At 42.2% G+C, this 16,008-nt stretch overlaps 1 protein-coding gene across 4 annotated transcripts in view; it reads right to left on the bottom strand.

The window, feature by feature from the left end:
* The window catches only part of PARD3B (par-3 family cell polarity regulator beta), a 996,466-nt gene extending 993,768 nt beyond the window's left edge, over positions 1–2,698 (bottom strand). For all 4 annotated transcript variants that reach the window (XM_044913701.1, XM_044913703.1, XM_021703002.2 and 1 more), the window contains exon 1: positions 2,538–2,698. In XM_044913701.1, the coding sequence (XP_044769636.1) occupies positions 2,538–2,657 (120 nt within the window). In that variant the 5' untranslated portion in view covers positions 2,658–2,698. The remainder of the gene's footprint in view (positions 1–2,537) is intronic.
* Positions 2,699–16,008: the final 13,310 nt, after the last annotated feature.

Genomic DNA, 16,008 nt, shown 5'->3' with positions numbered 1-16,008 from the left:
ATGGGCTTAATTTACATTCATGTTCCCTCCAAATTTGTTTCTTTATAGCACTCTCGACCTGAATATCTAAGAGATTTGGCCCATTTTTCCATTCGTAATCAAACTAAGAAATGTTTTTCATACTTGGTTTGCAAATCCTGCAATATTAGGCTCAGAATTTAGACTTCTCCCCATTACATGTAGACCTATACTATATAAGATACAATCAAGAGAAACTTGTGCATGTCACAACTCTCTGCAAGAAACAAAATTGCCATCTTCAGGTTGATACGTTAGTACAGCAGTTTGTAGATAGAATGGTCTTTTTAAAACAAACTGTAAAAAATAAATAAGATGGATAAATTCCACTGAATAATAACCTACTGGGCTGTGCAGGGACTATGAGTAAGGACTCAGTTCCTGGGTTCAGTTCTACCACACAGCACTCATACCTCTGTGTCTCTTTTTTTTTCCACATCTGTAAAAAGAAAATATTAGTACCTGCCTCATGAGGTCATTTTACTTATGCAGTAAAGTTCCTACAACAGCGCCTGCATGGAGTAAGCACGATTCATGTTATTGTTATGTTTTGATTTCTGAGTGCAGGGCTAAAAACCTTGCTGTCCAGGGAAGCAAGCCTTTTACATCTCTTTCACTGATTTAAAGAAAGTGAATTTATGACAAGTTGCCTTTCAAATTGAATTTTGACATTTCTGGTTTTTTCCCATTATTTTCTAAATTCAATGGATGAAAGCATGGAATTTGACAGATTATTTCTTGACATTTTAGTTCCATTAGGAATACCATTTAATATTAGTTAAGCCTTGTTATGATTACAATACTCTTTAAAATGAAACTATGGGAGAAAGAGATTTGGGAAAGAGAAAATATCACTTGCCACTTATTAAATTGAGATTTTAAAAGCCAAAGAAGGGAGGGAGAATTTATAAATGGCAGGTGACCTTTAAATGTCACATTCGCTAATATATAAATGTAAACACAGAAAAATGTAATATCTGGTAATAACAGTAAACTGATCAATACAATTATAGGTTCTGTGATATTATAAATTATGCTTTCAGTACAGAATATCAATAGCTTTTTAACACCTTTTAAGATCAAATTACAATACACTAAATTTCATCTAGTCCCCTGCATGTTATTTATAAGTATGTAGCTTACTTTTATTACTTGGGCAGCTCCACATAATTTAAACTTCTAAATATACAAGATAGAGCATAAATTATTTTTAATATTGAGTTAGTAAAAAATAAGTATCATCTCATTAAGATATTCCTTCAATGACATTTACTTTAATAATTTGTCTGAATAATGTTGTTGCTATTAACCTTAGCTTACTTTCAAAAGTGAGGGAAATATAGTTCCAAGGAGAATTGGTTACTTGTGCAAATCTCAGTTTTTAACTGAATTACACTATACAAAACAGCATACACTATTGTAACAATGGGGAAAAATGGAGTAGATACTCATATAGTTTTATAGGCCATGTCTACAGTTCTCACAGCATGAGAACAAATATTAAGAGAGCCACTGACCTCTAACACAAGAGTTTATGGCCTGTCCTTTTTGAGGAGGATTTGAGGTATGATGTTCCATTTGAAGATTCAAAAAAAGAAAAAGGTGCTCTTCAATGCCTTCATTTAAAGATCCCATCAAAGAAAACACGGAGTCCCAGTATGTTACCCAAACACCCATTATGAATTCTAATGTCTACCCAGGCCTTCTGAAGATGCACTGCATGCACACTTAAAAGTAACAGTCACTTAACTTTTACTTGTTTCTGATTTCAGGGACAGGGCTGGGAACAATCTAGTCAACAGTCACGAAGGGTCTGACACAGTGCACACACTAGTAAATACTCATAGAATATGCGGCGTTAAACTAAAGACACTCAAAATGTAGACTGGTTAGTGTAAGCAAACAGCATCCTTCCACCTAAGTTCCCGCCCCAGTCACTGATGGAGAATTGCTCACAAGATTTCAACCCCAAGGGCCCCATCAGTTCTAACTTCCGAGTGTCTGTTACTAGCACCAATCAACTTTCTAACTCCAAGGAACAGAAGTGGGGCGGGCCATAGTTCTGGTCAAAACTCACACCTGAAGTAAGCAGCACCTTCAACTACTCCCTTAACCGTTCTCTCAAACACCTTCTAAAGCAGTGCTTCTCAAATTTCAATGGTCATCCCAATCACCTGGGAACTTGTTGAAAACCAGATTCAGAGGCAGGGGGCTTGGATTAGGGCACCAGATTGTGCATCTGTAGCAGCCACCAACTGACTCCCATGAAGCGTTTCCTCCTATCACCCCCTGAGAAGCAAGGCCCACAAACGCCCAGACATCCAGGTCACTTACATTAGCAAATAAACAAAAGTTGCGAGCACAGGTAGCGCCGAATGAAGTCTCCTGGGCGCTCTGCGTCCCTTGGGCGTCGCCACCCGGTCCTGGGGCCTCTGGCAGGTGCCTCGGCCTCGGTGCGCTCGCTGGTAGCCCGCCCCGCAGCCGCGCCCCCACCCTCACCCCCCCGCCAGCGCGCTCACCTTCTCCCGGGTCTTCAAGTACCGCTGCAGCGCCTGCTGCGTGAGCTCCCGGACGCGCAGCTGGCCCTCCTTGCAGGGCACCACGATGCCTGTCCTGCCGAAGCACACGGTCACTTTCATCCTGGCCCCCGGTGCCCACGCCGTGCCCGGCCGAACAGGTGTCCGGCCCCACGGGCACAGCCCCTAATGCCGGGGTACGCCCGGTGCGGGCGGGTCCGGAGCCCCCGGGCGCTTCTCCCCGGCGTCCCCTCAGGGCCCGGGGCTCGCGGCGGCGCCCCTCCTCCCAGCGTCGGCGGCCCCGCGGCGGGCGGCAATCGGGGGAGGGGGCGGCAACTCGAAGGGCTACCTCCCAGGTAGCTGGTGACCGGGGACGCGGCGGCACCGCGGCCGGGCTCCTCCTGCTCCGGCTCGGGCTCCTGCTCGGGCCCGGACGAGGCGGCTGCTCCGAGCCCGCCAAAGCGAAACTGCCGGCCCGGCTCCGGCCCTGGCCCTGCCCCCTGGCCCGGCCCTGGCCCTGCCCTGGCGGCGGCGGCGGCCGGGCCGGCCCCAGGCCCCGGGCTGGAGTGGGCGGCGGCGGCGGCGGCAGCGCGCGGGGCCGGAGTTGGGAGGAAACTTTTGCGCCGGATCCCAACTCCTCGGCGGCGCGCAGCGCTCTAGGCTCCCGCGGCCCCCGGGCCGGCCTGGGCCCGGCTCTTAAAGGGGCCGCGACGCTCCCCGGTCCCGCCGCTCACTCGGCGGCACGGGGCGGGGGCCCTTCAGCGGGTAACTGGAGCCCGGGAGCCTCGTCCCCTCACTCGATCTCTCCCTGGCTCTGTCCCTCCCGCACACACGCTGAGCTCGAGGGAATTGTAAGAGGACCTGAGAGCTACCCACCAGGGAATTGAAACCGGATCTCATAAAGCACCCTTGAGGGAATAGCTGGGAGACTGCTGAGCTACACTGTTAAAATGTGGGGACTAGAGCAAGATTCAAGGAAAGCCCCGGAGCAAGTGCTTGTCGCCACGCCCACCAAAAACACCCCAGGGAGTGGCGGCTCACAGGTACTGAGCTGCAGGGATGGCCCAAGGGCCTGCCAGGACCCTTGTCTTAAGCAGAGCACTGATTCTGTCCTCTGGAGTCCTGAGATGGCAAAACTAAAGGGCTCTTGGGGATAACGTGGTGGTGGAATCCTTCCTTTTACAGAAGACGAAACTGAGTATTTCCCCATAAGTCACACCCCAGACGCAGAAATAATAGCATATGTTTACATATATACTTCTGAAAATGTGCCTTCTGTTGTGCATTTGACTAGAAAAAAACATTTTAAACACGTTTAGGCTCATGATTTGTCAGGTGAGTGTTCACCACCTATTGAAATAGGTGTATCTGAGGAAAAAAAATTAACAAAAAATATTTGTGTCATTCTTAGCTCACATATCAATGAGCTCCTTTGAGCCTAACAACACCCCTGTAAGGTAAATAACTATTTTTCCCATTTTGTGCATGAAAAATGGTGCCAAAGGAGGTTAAGGAACTGAGCTGACCGTGAAATTAGTTATGCTAAGAGAAACTCAGTTCTTCCCATGCTAAATCTCTGGTCTCCCCAAGCCGTTTTTCTGGCAAACTAATTCATCCAGCAAGATCCTCAGGGCTACATCATGTGTTTCTCTACAAAAGAATTTGTTCCTGGGGCGTCTGGGTGGTGCAATCCATTAAGGATCTGACTCTTGGTTTCTGCTCAGGTCATGATCTCAGGGTCCTGGGATCCAGCCCCCTGTAAAGCTCCCCACTCAGCGAGGAGTCTGCTTAAGATTCTCTCTCCCTCTCCCTCTGCCCCTTCCTCTCTCTCTGTCTCTCTCTCAAATAAATAAATGTTTAAAAAAATAATTTGTTCCTTTATCAAGACATTTTTAAATTGAACTTGAATTGCCTAGGATGGTATGATAATGCGCAGGAGATTTAATTAATGGGCTCATGAATTTTGAGAGTTTTAAAATTTTTTTTCCTCATTCATACATGCAATAAATATATATATGGTTGTCTTCTATGTACAGGGGCTTATATAAGGTCAGTGGCATCAAAGAGGATCACATATACCAAGTTGATTTGAAAAATATATATTAGACAGTATAATTTGGGAGCAAATGCAATACAGACCAATTTAAATAAAGACAGAATCTATTTCCTCAATCTTTTCCTCATAAAATCAGAAGATCCAAAGAGTACTCCTCTGAGGCAAGATTCAATCTAGAAACTCAAACAATGTCCTCAGGGGCCATATTTCTATATCTTTTGGCTCTGTGTTCCTCGATGTTCCAATTCTCAGCCAGGATCTCCCCGGAGGAGGCAAAGATGGCCACTCCCAGTGTTCCAGGTTTTCACGGCCTTAAAGACAGTCATCCCAGCTACCAGTAAGCCTTTTTCTGGTGAGGACTTGCATATCCAAGCTTGAGTCACATACCTTCCCTCTGGCAAGATGATTGGCCAGACCTGGTTCACCTGCCACTAAACTAGGACTGAAAACAGGAGGGGTGAACACCCAAAAGATGGGGACAGCAAAGCACATTTCACCACCACAAAATATAAGACTGCTTTCCAGCCCTCGGGGGGCTTAAAGGTAGATAGCAGGGAAGACAAGGCCTGCAGATGTGAAAAGTTAAACAGAAACTACAAAACAACAGCAAATTTGATAATCCTACTGAACGTTATTGATTTAGATGTATGCCAGGCACTGTTTAAAGTGAATATAAAGTATAAATAAAAATAGATTATATATTACATATGAACATATATATGCATATATACATATGCATCATCTATTATGTATCTGTATCTTATTTTCCTTTGCAATAATCTTATAGGAGAAGTTCTTTTGTCACCGTCCTTTTTTTTTTTTTAAAGATTTTATTTATTTATTCATGAGAGACAGAGAGAGAGACAGAGGCAGAGGGAGAAGCAGGCTCCCCGCGGAGCAGGGAGCCCGATGCGGGACTCGATCCCAGGACCCTGGGATCATGACCTGAGCCGAAGGCAGACGCTTAACCGACTGAGCCACCCAGGCGTCCTGTCACCGTCCTTTTAAAGATGAAATTGAGGCTAAGGGAGGTAAAATCATATTCTTAGCAAGTAGCAGAGGCTGGATTAGAACCCAGGCAGTATGACTCCAGTCAGACTTGCTAGTAACTGCTCTGCTGATCTGACTTGGTGAGTACCGAATGAGTAGAGCAAAGAAACAAATAGTTACTAATGCTGTGCATTATTATGTGACCCCTAGTTTTAACATTGTATATTTTATAGACATGTAGAATGGTATAGAACAAAGATTTTTAGCTGATGAAATGACTGCATTCTTTATGTTCATGGTTTGTTTCTTTTTTTCTTTGCACTTGCTCCAGACTCTTACTCTTCTGCTCTGATAATGAAGAACTCATGCTTTTCTTCATACCCCAAACTTCCTCTGGGCCCAGCTTTAGCTCCTCCTCAATACCTAGAGCCCCCAGTGTCCTGGCTTTGAAAAGCCCCTGGTTAAGCAGGAAGAGCACCCAAGCTCTCCGCAACCCACTTACAGAAAGGTTGGAATTAGCTTGTGTGGCATGCAGAGGCTGTGTTGTCATAAGATGAAGGAAGAGACAGAGCTAGGCACACATCTGAACGATGCATTGTGCAATCCTGCACATCCTGGAGTGAACTTCAATGACCCCAAGCTAGTAATTACAAAAAGAGTTTAGTGTTATTAATTCATGTTTATTAAACAGCCAGATTTAATTTGTTCTTTAGTCTTATCACAGCATACCACAGCATATCACAGCATACATAGAAACAATTTATCATATATTAAGCGCTATAAAAGAACATAGTTACAACACACAGACATTCATGCCCAGCAAATTCCTAAATCAATATTTCATGCCCCATGGGACTTCTGGGCAGAAGACAATAAATAATTTGCCTTGATTGAGTAACACTGGAGGATTCTAGGCCTGGGTTCCATTTTCTTATTTTGCCTGTTAGATGGATAAATATTGCCTGTGGTGTGATATTTTCCCACTTGTTATCCAACAGCTGAGCAAGCTTTGGAGGAGCTAGTGAAAATCTTATGCAGAGAACAATAATACTGACCAATATTATTAAACTGCTCTGCCTTATGAAAAGTATAACTAAAATGTCAGGTACCATCAGGCATATACTGAATAAAAAAAAAGATAATTTTTATATATAGTTGACCAGGCATCCATTCTAATATTTAGCACCATTAAAACAGAAAACATTTTCACCTTTCAAGGAATTTTTTATAACAAACAGTATTTATGTCGAATTCAATATTTTTTCATGCAAATCTTCTTTCTAAGACCTTTGGAACGATTAGTACATTACATTATGTTCTTGGGGCACCTGGGTGGCTCAGTCAGTTAAGCGTCTGCCTTCAGCTCAGGTCATGATCTCAGGAATGGAGCCCCGCATTGGGCTCAGATTCAGGCTCCCTGCTTAGCAGGGAGTCTATTTCTCCCTCTCCATGTGCCCCTCCCCCGGCTTGTGCGCTCTCTCTCTCTCTCAAATGAATAAATAAAATCTTAAAAGGAAAAAAAATCAATACATTATATTCTTAGCTTCCTTACAAAAGCAGGTGCCAGAGTGATGTCTTAAAAGAAAGAAAAATGGGTATGAGTCTTCATTCTTTCTGTCCAAGTTTAAAAGCCAAGGGTTTGGGTTATTGTTTAATTTGGCAAGAATGGGTTTTTCTTAAGAGATGTTCGTCTCTAAGTGCCTGATGGTATTCATTTGTTGACTGTTTCTTTGTTGACTCTTTCTGTAGGTGTTCTTAAAGCACAAATAATAATGTTTTACACCCTGAAGGGAGGGTTGTGAGCTATCAGCTTTTTGAAAGATCCTTATTTATGCATATTCTGTAAGTAATACTCTTAAGTCTCCACAGTGATACAGCTAGACCACCCCTCCTTATACTGAATTACACTCGATGGATATTAATGTCCTGCTTGATTTATGTTTTCCTGAAAAAAAAAAAAAACCTGGATCATGAAGTGAGTATATCTTTAAGAAAAAATTAAACAACCAAAAGCAAGGAAACTCTTCAACTGATGTTGTATTAAGAGTTGAGCATTATGGGTGCCTGGGTGGCTCAGTCGTTAAGCATCTGCCTTCGGCTCAGGTCATGATCCCAGGGTTCTGGGATCGAGTCCCACATCGGGCTCCCTGCTCAGCAGGAAGCCAGCTTCTCCCTCTCCCACTCCCCCTGCTTGTGTTCCTGCTCTCGCTATCTCTCTCTCTGTCAAATAAATAAATAAAATCTTCAAAAAAAAAAAAGTTGAGCATTAGTTCTATGTTTGTCCTCCATGTGTGATCTCCTTCTGAAGCACATCATGAATGCTGGCCACTAGCAAGAGGTCCTATCCAGACTAGCAAGCACCAGGTCCTCTCACCACGAGGCTTTAGTGACAGACTTAAAAAGGAGGCCCATGGTGATGATCAGGGATGCTCTCCAACAAGTTCAGTTATCCAAGGATAGCTCCTGAGGTGAGGTGGCAATCAAGCATTCTCTTTTCAGTTCCCTCACTTTTCCTAAGGCCTCCTTCTGGGCTCGTTCTTAACCCTTTAGTTGGTGAAGTGAGTTGGTGTTGGCGTAATTGACAGGAGGTAGAGAAAGAAGTGAGATTTGACACCAGATGCCTCAATGTATCAAAGGATTAGAGGCAGAACAAGTGGACTGGAGCTAGACAGACTGAGGTTCCAAAGCCACTTACGGCTAATATATGGTAAGGCAGGCTTCACTGCGTCTCTTGACCAAATGGCATGATCACATACATAAAGCACCCAGCACATAGTAGGCAAAATGTATTGCCATCTGCCACCTTTTATGCTATTTACTAGCATTTCTAAATGCCATGTATTTTCACTGTGCCTGAAACTACTCCTGGAAAGAAACATATCAAGTGACGCTCAGAAGCTACACATCATCATTCTCATGAAAGTTTTTGAAGCCCGAGTGTAATTCGATCTGTAATGAAGGGGCCACCCTCGCAGCAAAACAGTAAGATTTGTGTCATGTTTCCCAATCTACATATTATGAAATGTGTTGCTCAAAAAATAATCCTGGTCATAATAGCCTAGTACATGAGGATCATAGAATTCCAGAGCTGAAAGTGGCCTTAGAGATTATTTGTATAACCCCCTCATTTCATAGATGAGGACACTAAGGACTGGAAAGATCAGGTGAGCAGCCAAAATCAATACCCAGATCCTTCAGGGTGTACTCCGGCACTTTCTTCACTTTCCTGTCTACCTGTTAATAGAATTTATTTATTTATTTATTTATTTATTTATTTATTTATTTATTTATCTTTTAGAGAGAGAGCTGAACAGCGGGGGTCGGGGGGTGGAGAGGGTGAGCAGAGAGAGAGGGAGAAAGAGAATCTCAATCAGGTTCCACACTCATCGCAGAGCCCCACACGGGGCTCAATCCCACAACCCCAAGGTCATGACTGAGATCATGACCTGAGCCAAAACCAAGAGTTGGATGCCCAACTGATGAGCCACCCAGGTACCCCAGCCTGGTAATAGCATTTAAAACAACAGATATTTGACGAACATTGGTTCAAGGCTTTGAACTTTCACTGGGCCAGGAGGTGATGGTAAAGAGCTCATTCTTCTATCTCTTCCTGCTGTTGTGATTTAAACTTAAGATTCTGAACCCTTGTTCTTGCTGTGATTGTAAATGGCAAAAAGATTTGCTAAGTGTTGGGGCGCCTGGGTGGCTCAGTTGGTTAAGTGTCAGACTCTTGGTTTCTGCTCAGGTCATGATCTCAGAGTCCTGGGATGGAACCCTGGCCTCTGTCTCAGGGTCCCCACTCAGCAGGGAGTCTGCTGTCCCCTCTCCCCAACTCTCTCCCTCTGTCCCTCCCCCTCAGCTGTGCACTCTCTCTCTCTTTCTAAAATAAATAAATCTTTTTAAAAAAAGATTTGCTGTGTGTTAAAATGACTTTCAGGAAATAGAAAACCATCAAAAGATTTTTAAGCAGGAGAATGACATGATCAGATTTCTGCTTCGTAGATACAGGACCTGTGAGACAGACAAAAGCCTTGTTTAGTTCATTCATTCCGTCATTCATTTCTTTATGCATCAGTATTTACTGAACACCTATAATCTGCTGAGCACAAAGAGATCACAAAGCTTCCTCTGGCGAGAAAGACAGATGACAAATGACTAACCAAATAAACAAAATATTTACAGATTGTGAAAAGGTGTAATGAAGGGTATAAACAGCAGGCTGTGTGATAGAGAATACATGAGTAAGAGACAACCTGTTTAGATTGGATGGACCAGAGAAAAAAGTAACTTTTGTAAGAAACCCAGAGAAGAAGGAGCAGGGGATGAGGTTGAAGAGACTGTCTACAGCAATGGCCTCCAAAAAGACTAAGGCAGTTTAGATGATGGGGAGGGCAGATTGGAGTACTCTTTCAGGATCTGTCTCAGATATAAGGTGGCAAGATTTTAGGAGGAATCAGGAAAGACTGGTTTCTGGTTAGGAGGGGGGTTTATTTTTATTTATTTATTTTAAGATTTTTATTTATTTATTTGACAGAGAGAGCAGGCGCAGGAACACAAGCAGATGGAGTGCGAATGGGAGAAGCAGGCTTGCCACGGAGCAGGGAGCCCAATGAGCGGCTCAATCCCAGGACGCTGGGATCATGACCTGGGCCGAAGGCAGACACTTAACGACTGAGCCACCCAGGCGCCCCAGGAGGTGGGTTTATTAATTAAAGATAGAGAATCTTGGAAAGGTCAGGGTGTGCTGAGGATAGTAGGGGAAGAAGAGTAAGTACAGTTTAGCACATTTTGAATTTTGTGTCACTATAAGGGAACCAGGTAGAAGTGCTTAGTTAGCCAGAAATACAAGGTTTGAAGCTCAGGAATCTGAAGACTAGGTATGTGGATTTCGGGGACATAGATTTGAAGTTCAACTCATCAGAATGGAGGAGATCAGTCAGAGAAGGAATTTGGAATGAAAAGGCAACAAGACTTAGACTAGAATCATGGAGAATGTCAGTATTTAAGAAGAGAGAGATCCAACAGTTACGCATGTGTACAGGAATGCATTATTAATTACAAGTTATTGTGTTTATTCTATATAAGGTATTATCAGTTTCAAAGGTGTGATAAGAAAGGGTGCCCTAGGGCGCCTGGGTGGCTCAGTCGGTTAAGCGGCTGCCTTCGGCTCATGTCATGATCCCAGCGTCCTGGGATTGAGTCCCGCATCGGGCTCCCTGCTCCACGGGGAGCCTGCTTCTCCCTCTCCCTCTGCCTACTTGTGTTCTCTCTCTATCTCTCTGTCAAATAAATAAATAAAATCTTAAAAAAAAAAAAAAAAAGAAAGGGTGCCCTAGTGAAGTCATAATGGTAGAGAACAGGAAATTTAATGTTAAGAATGAGAAGCAAGATACTTTGACTGGAACAGATAGGCTTCATTGGAGCATAACATAGGATATAAGGTTATAAAGATACAGAAAGAAAGAAATGAGGGAAATGATTGAGGGAGAGCTCTGAGAACTTGATAGAGAAGTTTGGTTCTGTTTCACCAAAGAAATATCCTCCAGGTGCTTGAGCAAAGGAGTAATATGCACAAAATAGCATTCGATAGTAATTATTCTGACATCTTCATGTACAAAGAATTAGAGTAGCAAATGACTGAAGAGGCACCTGGGTAGCTCAGTTGGTTGGGTGTCCCACTCTTGATTTCAGCTCCAGTCATGGTCATGATCTCAGGCCAAGGGATCAAGCCTGGCTACAAGCTCTGGGTTGGGCTCCATGCCCAGGGGGGAGTCTGCTTCTCTCCTTCTCCCTCTGCCCCTTGCCCTGCCCATGGGTGTGAGCCAAACTCTTTCTCTCTGAAGTGAATAAATAAATCTTAAAAAAAAAGAAAGAAAGAAAGTGAAGGTGGGGGAGGATCCAACAGAAGTTTGTTGGAGTAAATCACACAAAACTAAATTTAAGTATGTTAAATGTAAATTTATCCAATGTATATATAGTTGTAGAATATCCCCATGTGTACATGTATTTATCCAAAGTAATAGACTATGGGATTGTTTAATGTCCAGTCCTATGACTATACTATTCCATGCATGGGAAGTGAGGGAGTGCCATATGACTCAGGGTCCAGTTAGACAAACTGAAAACATACCCCATCTCAAAGGGAATCAAGTATAAGAAATCAATTACACAGTCAATGGAGGAGCTGAAAAGCCAAACAAGAAATAGTAAGGCAACTCAGAGATTAGCCATAGCATGAAACTGCTTCTTTCTCTAGCATTAGTTGGATTCTGGGAGGAGGTAATATTAGCAGAACCCAGAAACTGGGAAGCTTGGCAGAAGTTAGAACCATAGCAGAAATTGCCTTGCCGAAACTGGGAGCCCAGAGAAAGGAACTGTCCAGAAACTATAAGGAGCTATAGTCTTAAAAACACAGCCAGAAGAGGAGGAGGAGGGTAGGGAAAAAGGAGGGAGAGGAAGAAGGAGGGAAAAGGGAAGAGGGGAGAAGAGTGGGGAGGGAGGGAAGAGGAGGAAGGAAGTGAGGGAAGGAGGAATAACCATACCCCTAGACTCTGCTCTCCTGCCCTCCATCCTTCTACCAGGGCCTCATACTAGCCGATCTAGCTAGAAGCCAGTGAGCAAGGAGAAGGGCAGGGAGGCATTTGGGAGTAAACATAATGACTGGCCCAGAAGTCATTTCCTGGTGGGCTTTGATAGTAATTCATAAATAGAGATTTTAATTCTCACTAACATTTTAGATTTAGGAATAGCACTAATAATATTTCTAGTTCACTTTGGTATATTTGTGAAAATAATTTTTTCTCCCAGCATAGCCAAATTCATGCTTTTCTCAAGAGAAAGTGCTTCTACATTTTAACAGTGAAATAGCAGCTTTTCTCTGATTGCCAAATAACTATTAATTTCCATCATTTAAGAAATTAAAAAAAATTCTAACCCTTACTCAGTCATCAAACTCAAATTAATAGTTTTGTTTAGCTATGATTACACAGGCCTATAAGCAGCAAATCCAAAAATCCTATTAATATTAAATGTTGAATACGTCTAACTACAATGTTATCTGATAATATTTCATTTATTTTATATACTATAATTTTAGACACTAATCCATGGATTTATGACAGAAGCTTTGAAGACTATCCAAGTCTAAAGTTGTGATTCCTTTGTATAAAATTATTTGTAAAAGCCATTAATACTTTACTACATGTGGACATGAATAGTAAGTGTGATTTTTTATTTCAACACTATCAGGAAAATTTGATTTAATTAGTATTTGTCCTTTAAGAATGTGTACTCTTGTTAGTACATACTTGTTATAACTCTTTGCAATTATCTTCAAACTCATTTTTATATAACCAGAATTCAAATATAATAAAGAATACAAATAGGTTATATGTGGATTTCAACATATTTCACAAGACCTAAAAGGGGCAACTTCACAGCAAATAAAAAGAGCTATCAATTTGCCAAGTGCAATGTAAGCTTTTGGTACATGATACCCCCAAACGGTTGTATAAATGAGGGGTAGCATATGTTGATCATGACCTCTACCAAATCCAGTGAGCTTTTTCTAGCTGCAAATTCCTTATTGTAGACCCCTACTCAAAACAGCAGTGCCAAGCTCTTTGAAGGACTAGGATTGCTGTTGATTACACCAAGAGTGGCTCCTGATGCAATGACAGCCATCCATAGGCCAACTGATGATCCAAGACATAACCTGATGTTAAGAGTTATACCTGATAAAGTAACTGGTGATTGGCTAAGCTGATCAAACTGACTTCTTGTAGTCAGAGGTTTGGTTACTTGTTAACGAAAGAACTAAAAGGCCAATTCAATTCTAGAGACTCCAGTGGTCCACGAAAAAGAAGAGAGCTCTTTTGGAGTCTCAGTTTCCACAAACCTCCCAGTACCAACCGCAGGCACTGTCATCACAATAACCCATTATTTTTCATTACATCATTTTGAGTGAGGCCAATCTGTAAACCAAAACCAACTATCTCTAGCAAAGAACACAGGTATTAATAAATACAAAAGAAATAAGTTCATGAACAGTAAGTTGATGAACAATAAGTCATGGACCCAAGGGTTTTAAAATATATTGTTGTCAGTATGAACCCAGGGTCTGTTAGCAATGAACTGGATTAGAACTGAAGTAACCTGGCAGTTCATGGATACTTGAATAACATTTCTTGAGGAAAGGAATTTGAACACTGATTTTTAGGAGTTGCTAAGGATGTCAGGAGTGGGAAGATCCAGCCCGAGTCAAGGAATGTGACTTTTTTGCCTTCCAGAATAGAGGGATGGATGTTTCCCTCTAAGTCCTAAATAACTGTATTTGAACATTGCACTATGGCGGACACATACAGAAGCAATGAAATTCCATTCTTGAGAAACAACATGTTAGGAGGAACTCCTTGGAAGAGCATTTGCACCCCCCTATAGCAACAGTGTATGCTGTGATACATCACGTAGGTCCACCTTGAGGACTGGACACTCATTCTCCTGGTGCCAGAATTGTGGTAGCTGAGGTTTTCAGCTGAAATACCATCCAATCTCCCTCAGTGGAATAGATCCAACAGAACCTACCCCAAATCATACCTTATTCACAGGGCAGCCCACATGCTGACATACATTGAATGATCTACTAGAGTGAGGAGGCTAAAGGTCCAGGTCCCTTGCCTTAGGACTGGTCACCTCTGAATGGTCATCTCAGTTACAGTGGACTTTTGTTGAAAATGCCTCTGCATGCAGTTCCTTTCTCTGCACTACCCTACTTCGTTTACTTCCACACAAGAATTATTTTGAGCATACTCCCCAGTGAATGTCTACATGTGAGTCTCCAACTCAGAGTCTATTTTCCAGATAATCCAACCTAAGACACACTGTAATAAAAAAACTCTGTTAAGAATTCACAAGCACAATGCTTTGCACATAAATGAGGGCTTAGGATGACTAATTAACGAACTTAAAGGTACAAATAAATGGATAAATAAATTAGAGAATATATTGTAAATGCTCCCAGTTGTTAAAAAAAAAAAAAAAAAAAAGACAGACTAGCAGAGAATACAGCCAAAGATACTTAGTTTATGATAATCAGTAGTGGTGGTTCACAATTGGTCCAGATACAATGGCCTAAACTTCCATTATCTGAATGCCTTTGGGCAGGGCTCCTAGAGGCATAGAAGAGTCAGTCTGGGGAAGGCAGTCACTACAAGAAAAACACACCTCTGATGTCTCATATTCTATCTAAAAATATAATTTGAATTTTGCATTAGAACTCATAGTATATCCATATTATTTTAATAAAAAATATGTTTTGGATTACTTCCTATCAGGAAAAAAATTTCTCCCCACCTCTTTGGCTAGAGGATAAGATGCTATTTCAATTAGTCTTTCAACTTCATCCAGGCAATTTCTCATCTCTGCCTTAGGTTTATAACGTTTTGTGAAGTCAATCATCTAAATATGCGTCTAAAAACAGTAATAGATTCTTTGCAGCTTTATGAGCTAGACCAGAGTAATCACTGAGGAAATGCCCATTCAGTCATTCAGCAAATATTTATCAAGTGACTACCATAGATCAGGTTCTGTTTTAGGATATGCAGTGTGCTATAGGCTGAATGTTTGTGTCCCCTCCAAATTCATATAGTGAAATCCTAATCCCCAGTGTGATGGTATTTGGAAGTGGAGCTTTGGGGGTGATCATGAGGATGGAGCCTTCATGAATGGACTTAGTGCCCTTCTAAAAGAAACCCTGGAGGGCTCAGTCACCCCTTCCACCAGGTGAAAACACTTGAGAAGATGGCCATCTATAAACTAAGAGGCATACTCTTACCAGACATGGAATCTGCTGCTACCTTGATCTTTAGCTTCTCTGGAACTGTGAGGTATAAATTTCTGTTGCTTATAAGCCACTCAGTCAATGATATCCTGTTATAACAGCCCAAACAGACAAAGACACGGTTGTAAACATGAGATGTAATCCCTCTGCTCGCCCGGAGGTTACATGTTATTGAGAAGATACTGAGATCAGCAGAATGTGGCCAAGAGGGAATTAGTGAAAATTTTCATTCTACTATTGGTGAAAATTTCAGTAAAGTCTTTCTCCTGTGAGATTGTGTCACTTCTGACGTATAGTGGCAGATAAGTGATTTTGATCTACTTGTCCGTTTCATATGTGCCTTGGAGAAATACTGAAAGGATATTTTAAGTGATGAAAGACAACTGATGAGAGGACTGTTTATTTCTCAATCTATAATTTTCATCAAATTTAAGAACTAAGAGTGGTGATCCGTAGAATCAACTTTCTTTAGCCAACTCTCAAACTTTGTTTTCATTACAACCATTTTGTCATGTGCAATGAGAGCTTCCACAGTTTTGCCTTGTAGACACTGATGGTAAGAACCGTCAAAATTAAAAAAAAAAAAATCT

This window comes from Neomonachus schauinslandi, chromosome 3 (assembly GCF_002201575.2).
Source record: "Neomonachus schauinslandi chromosome 3, ASM220157v2, whole genome shotgun sequence".
In the NCBI taxonomy this organism is placed as follows: Eukaryota; Metazoa; Chordata; class Mammalia; order Carnivora; family Phocidae; genus Neomonachus; species Neomonachus schauinslandi.
This window is presented reverse-complemented; position numbering and strand designations above follow the sequence as displayed.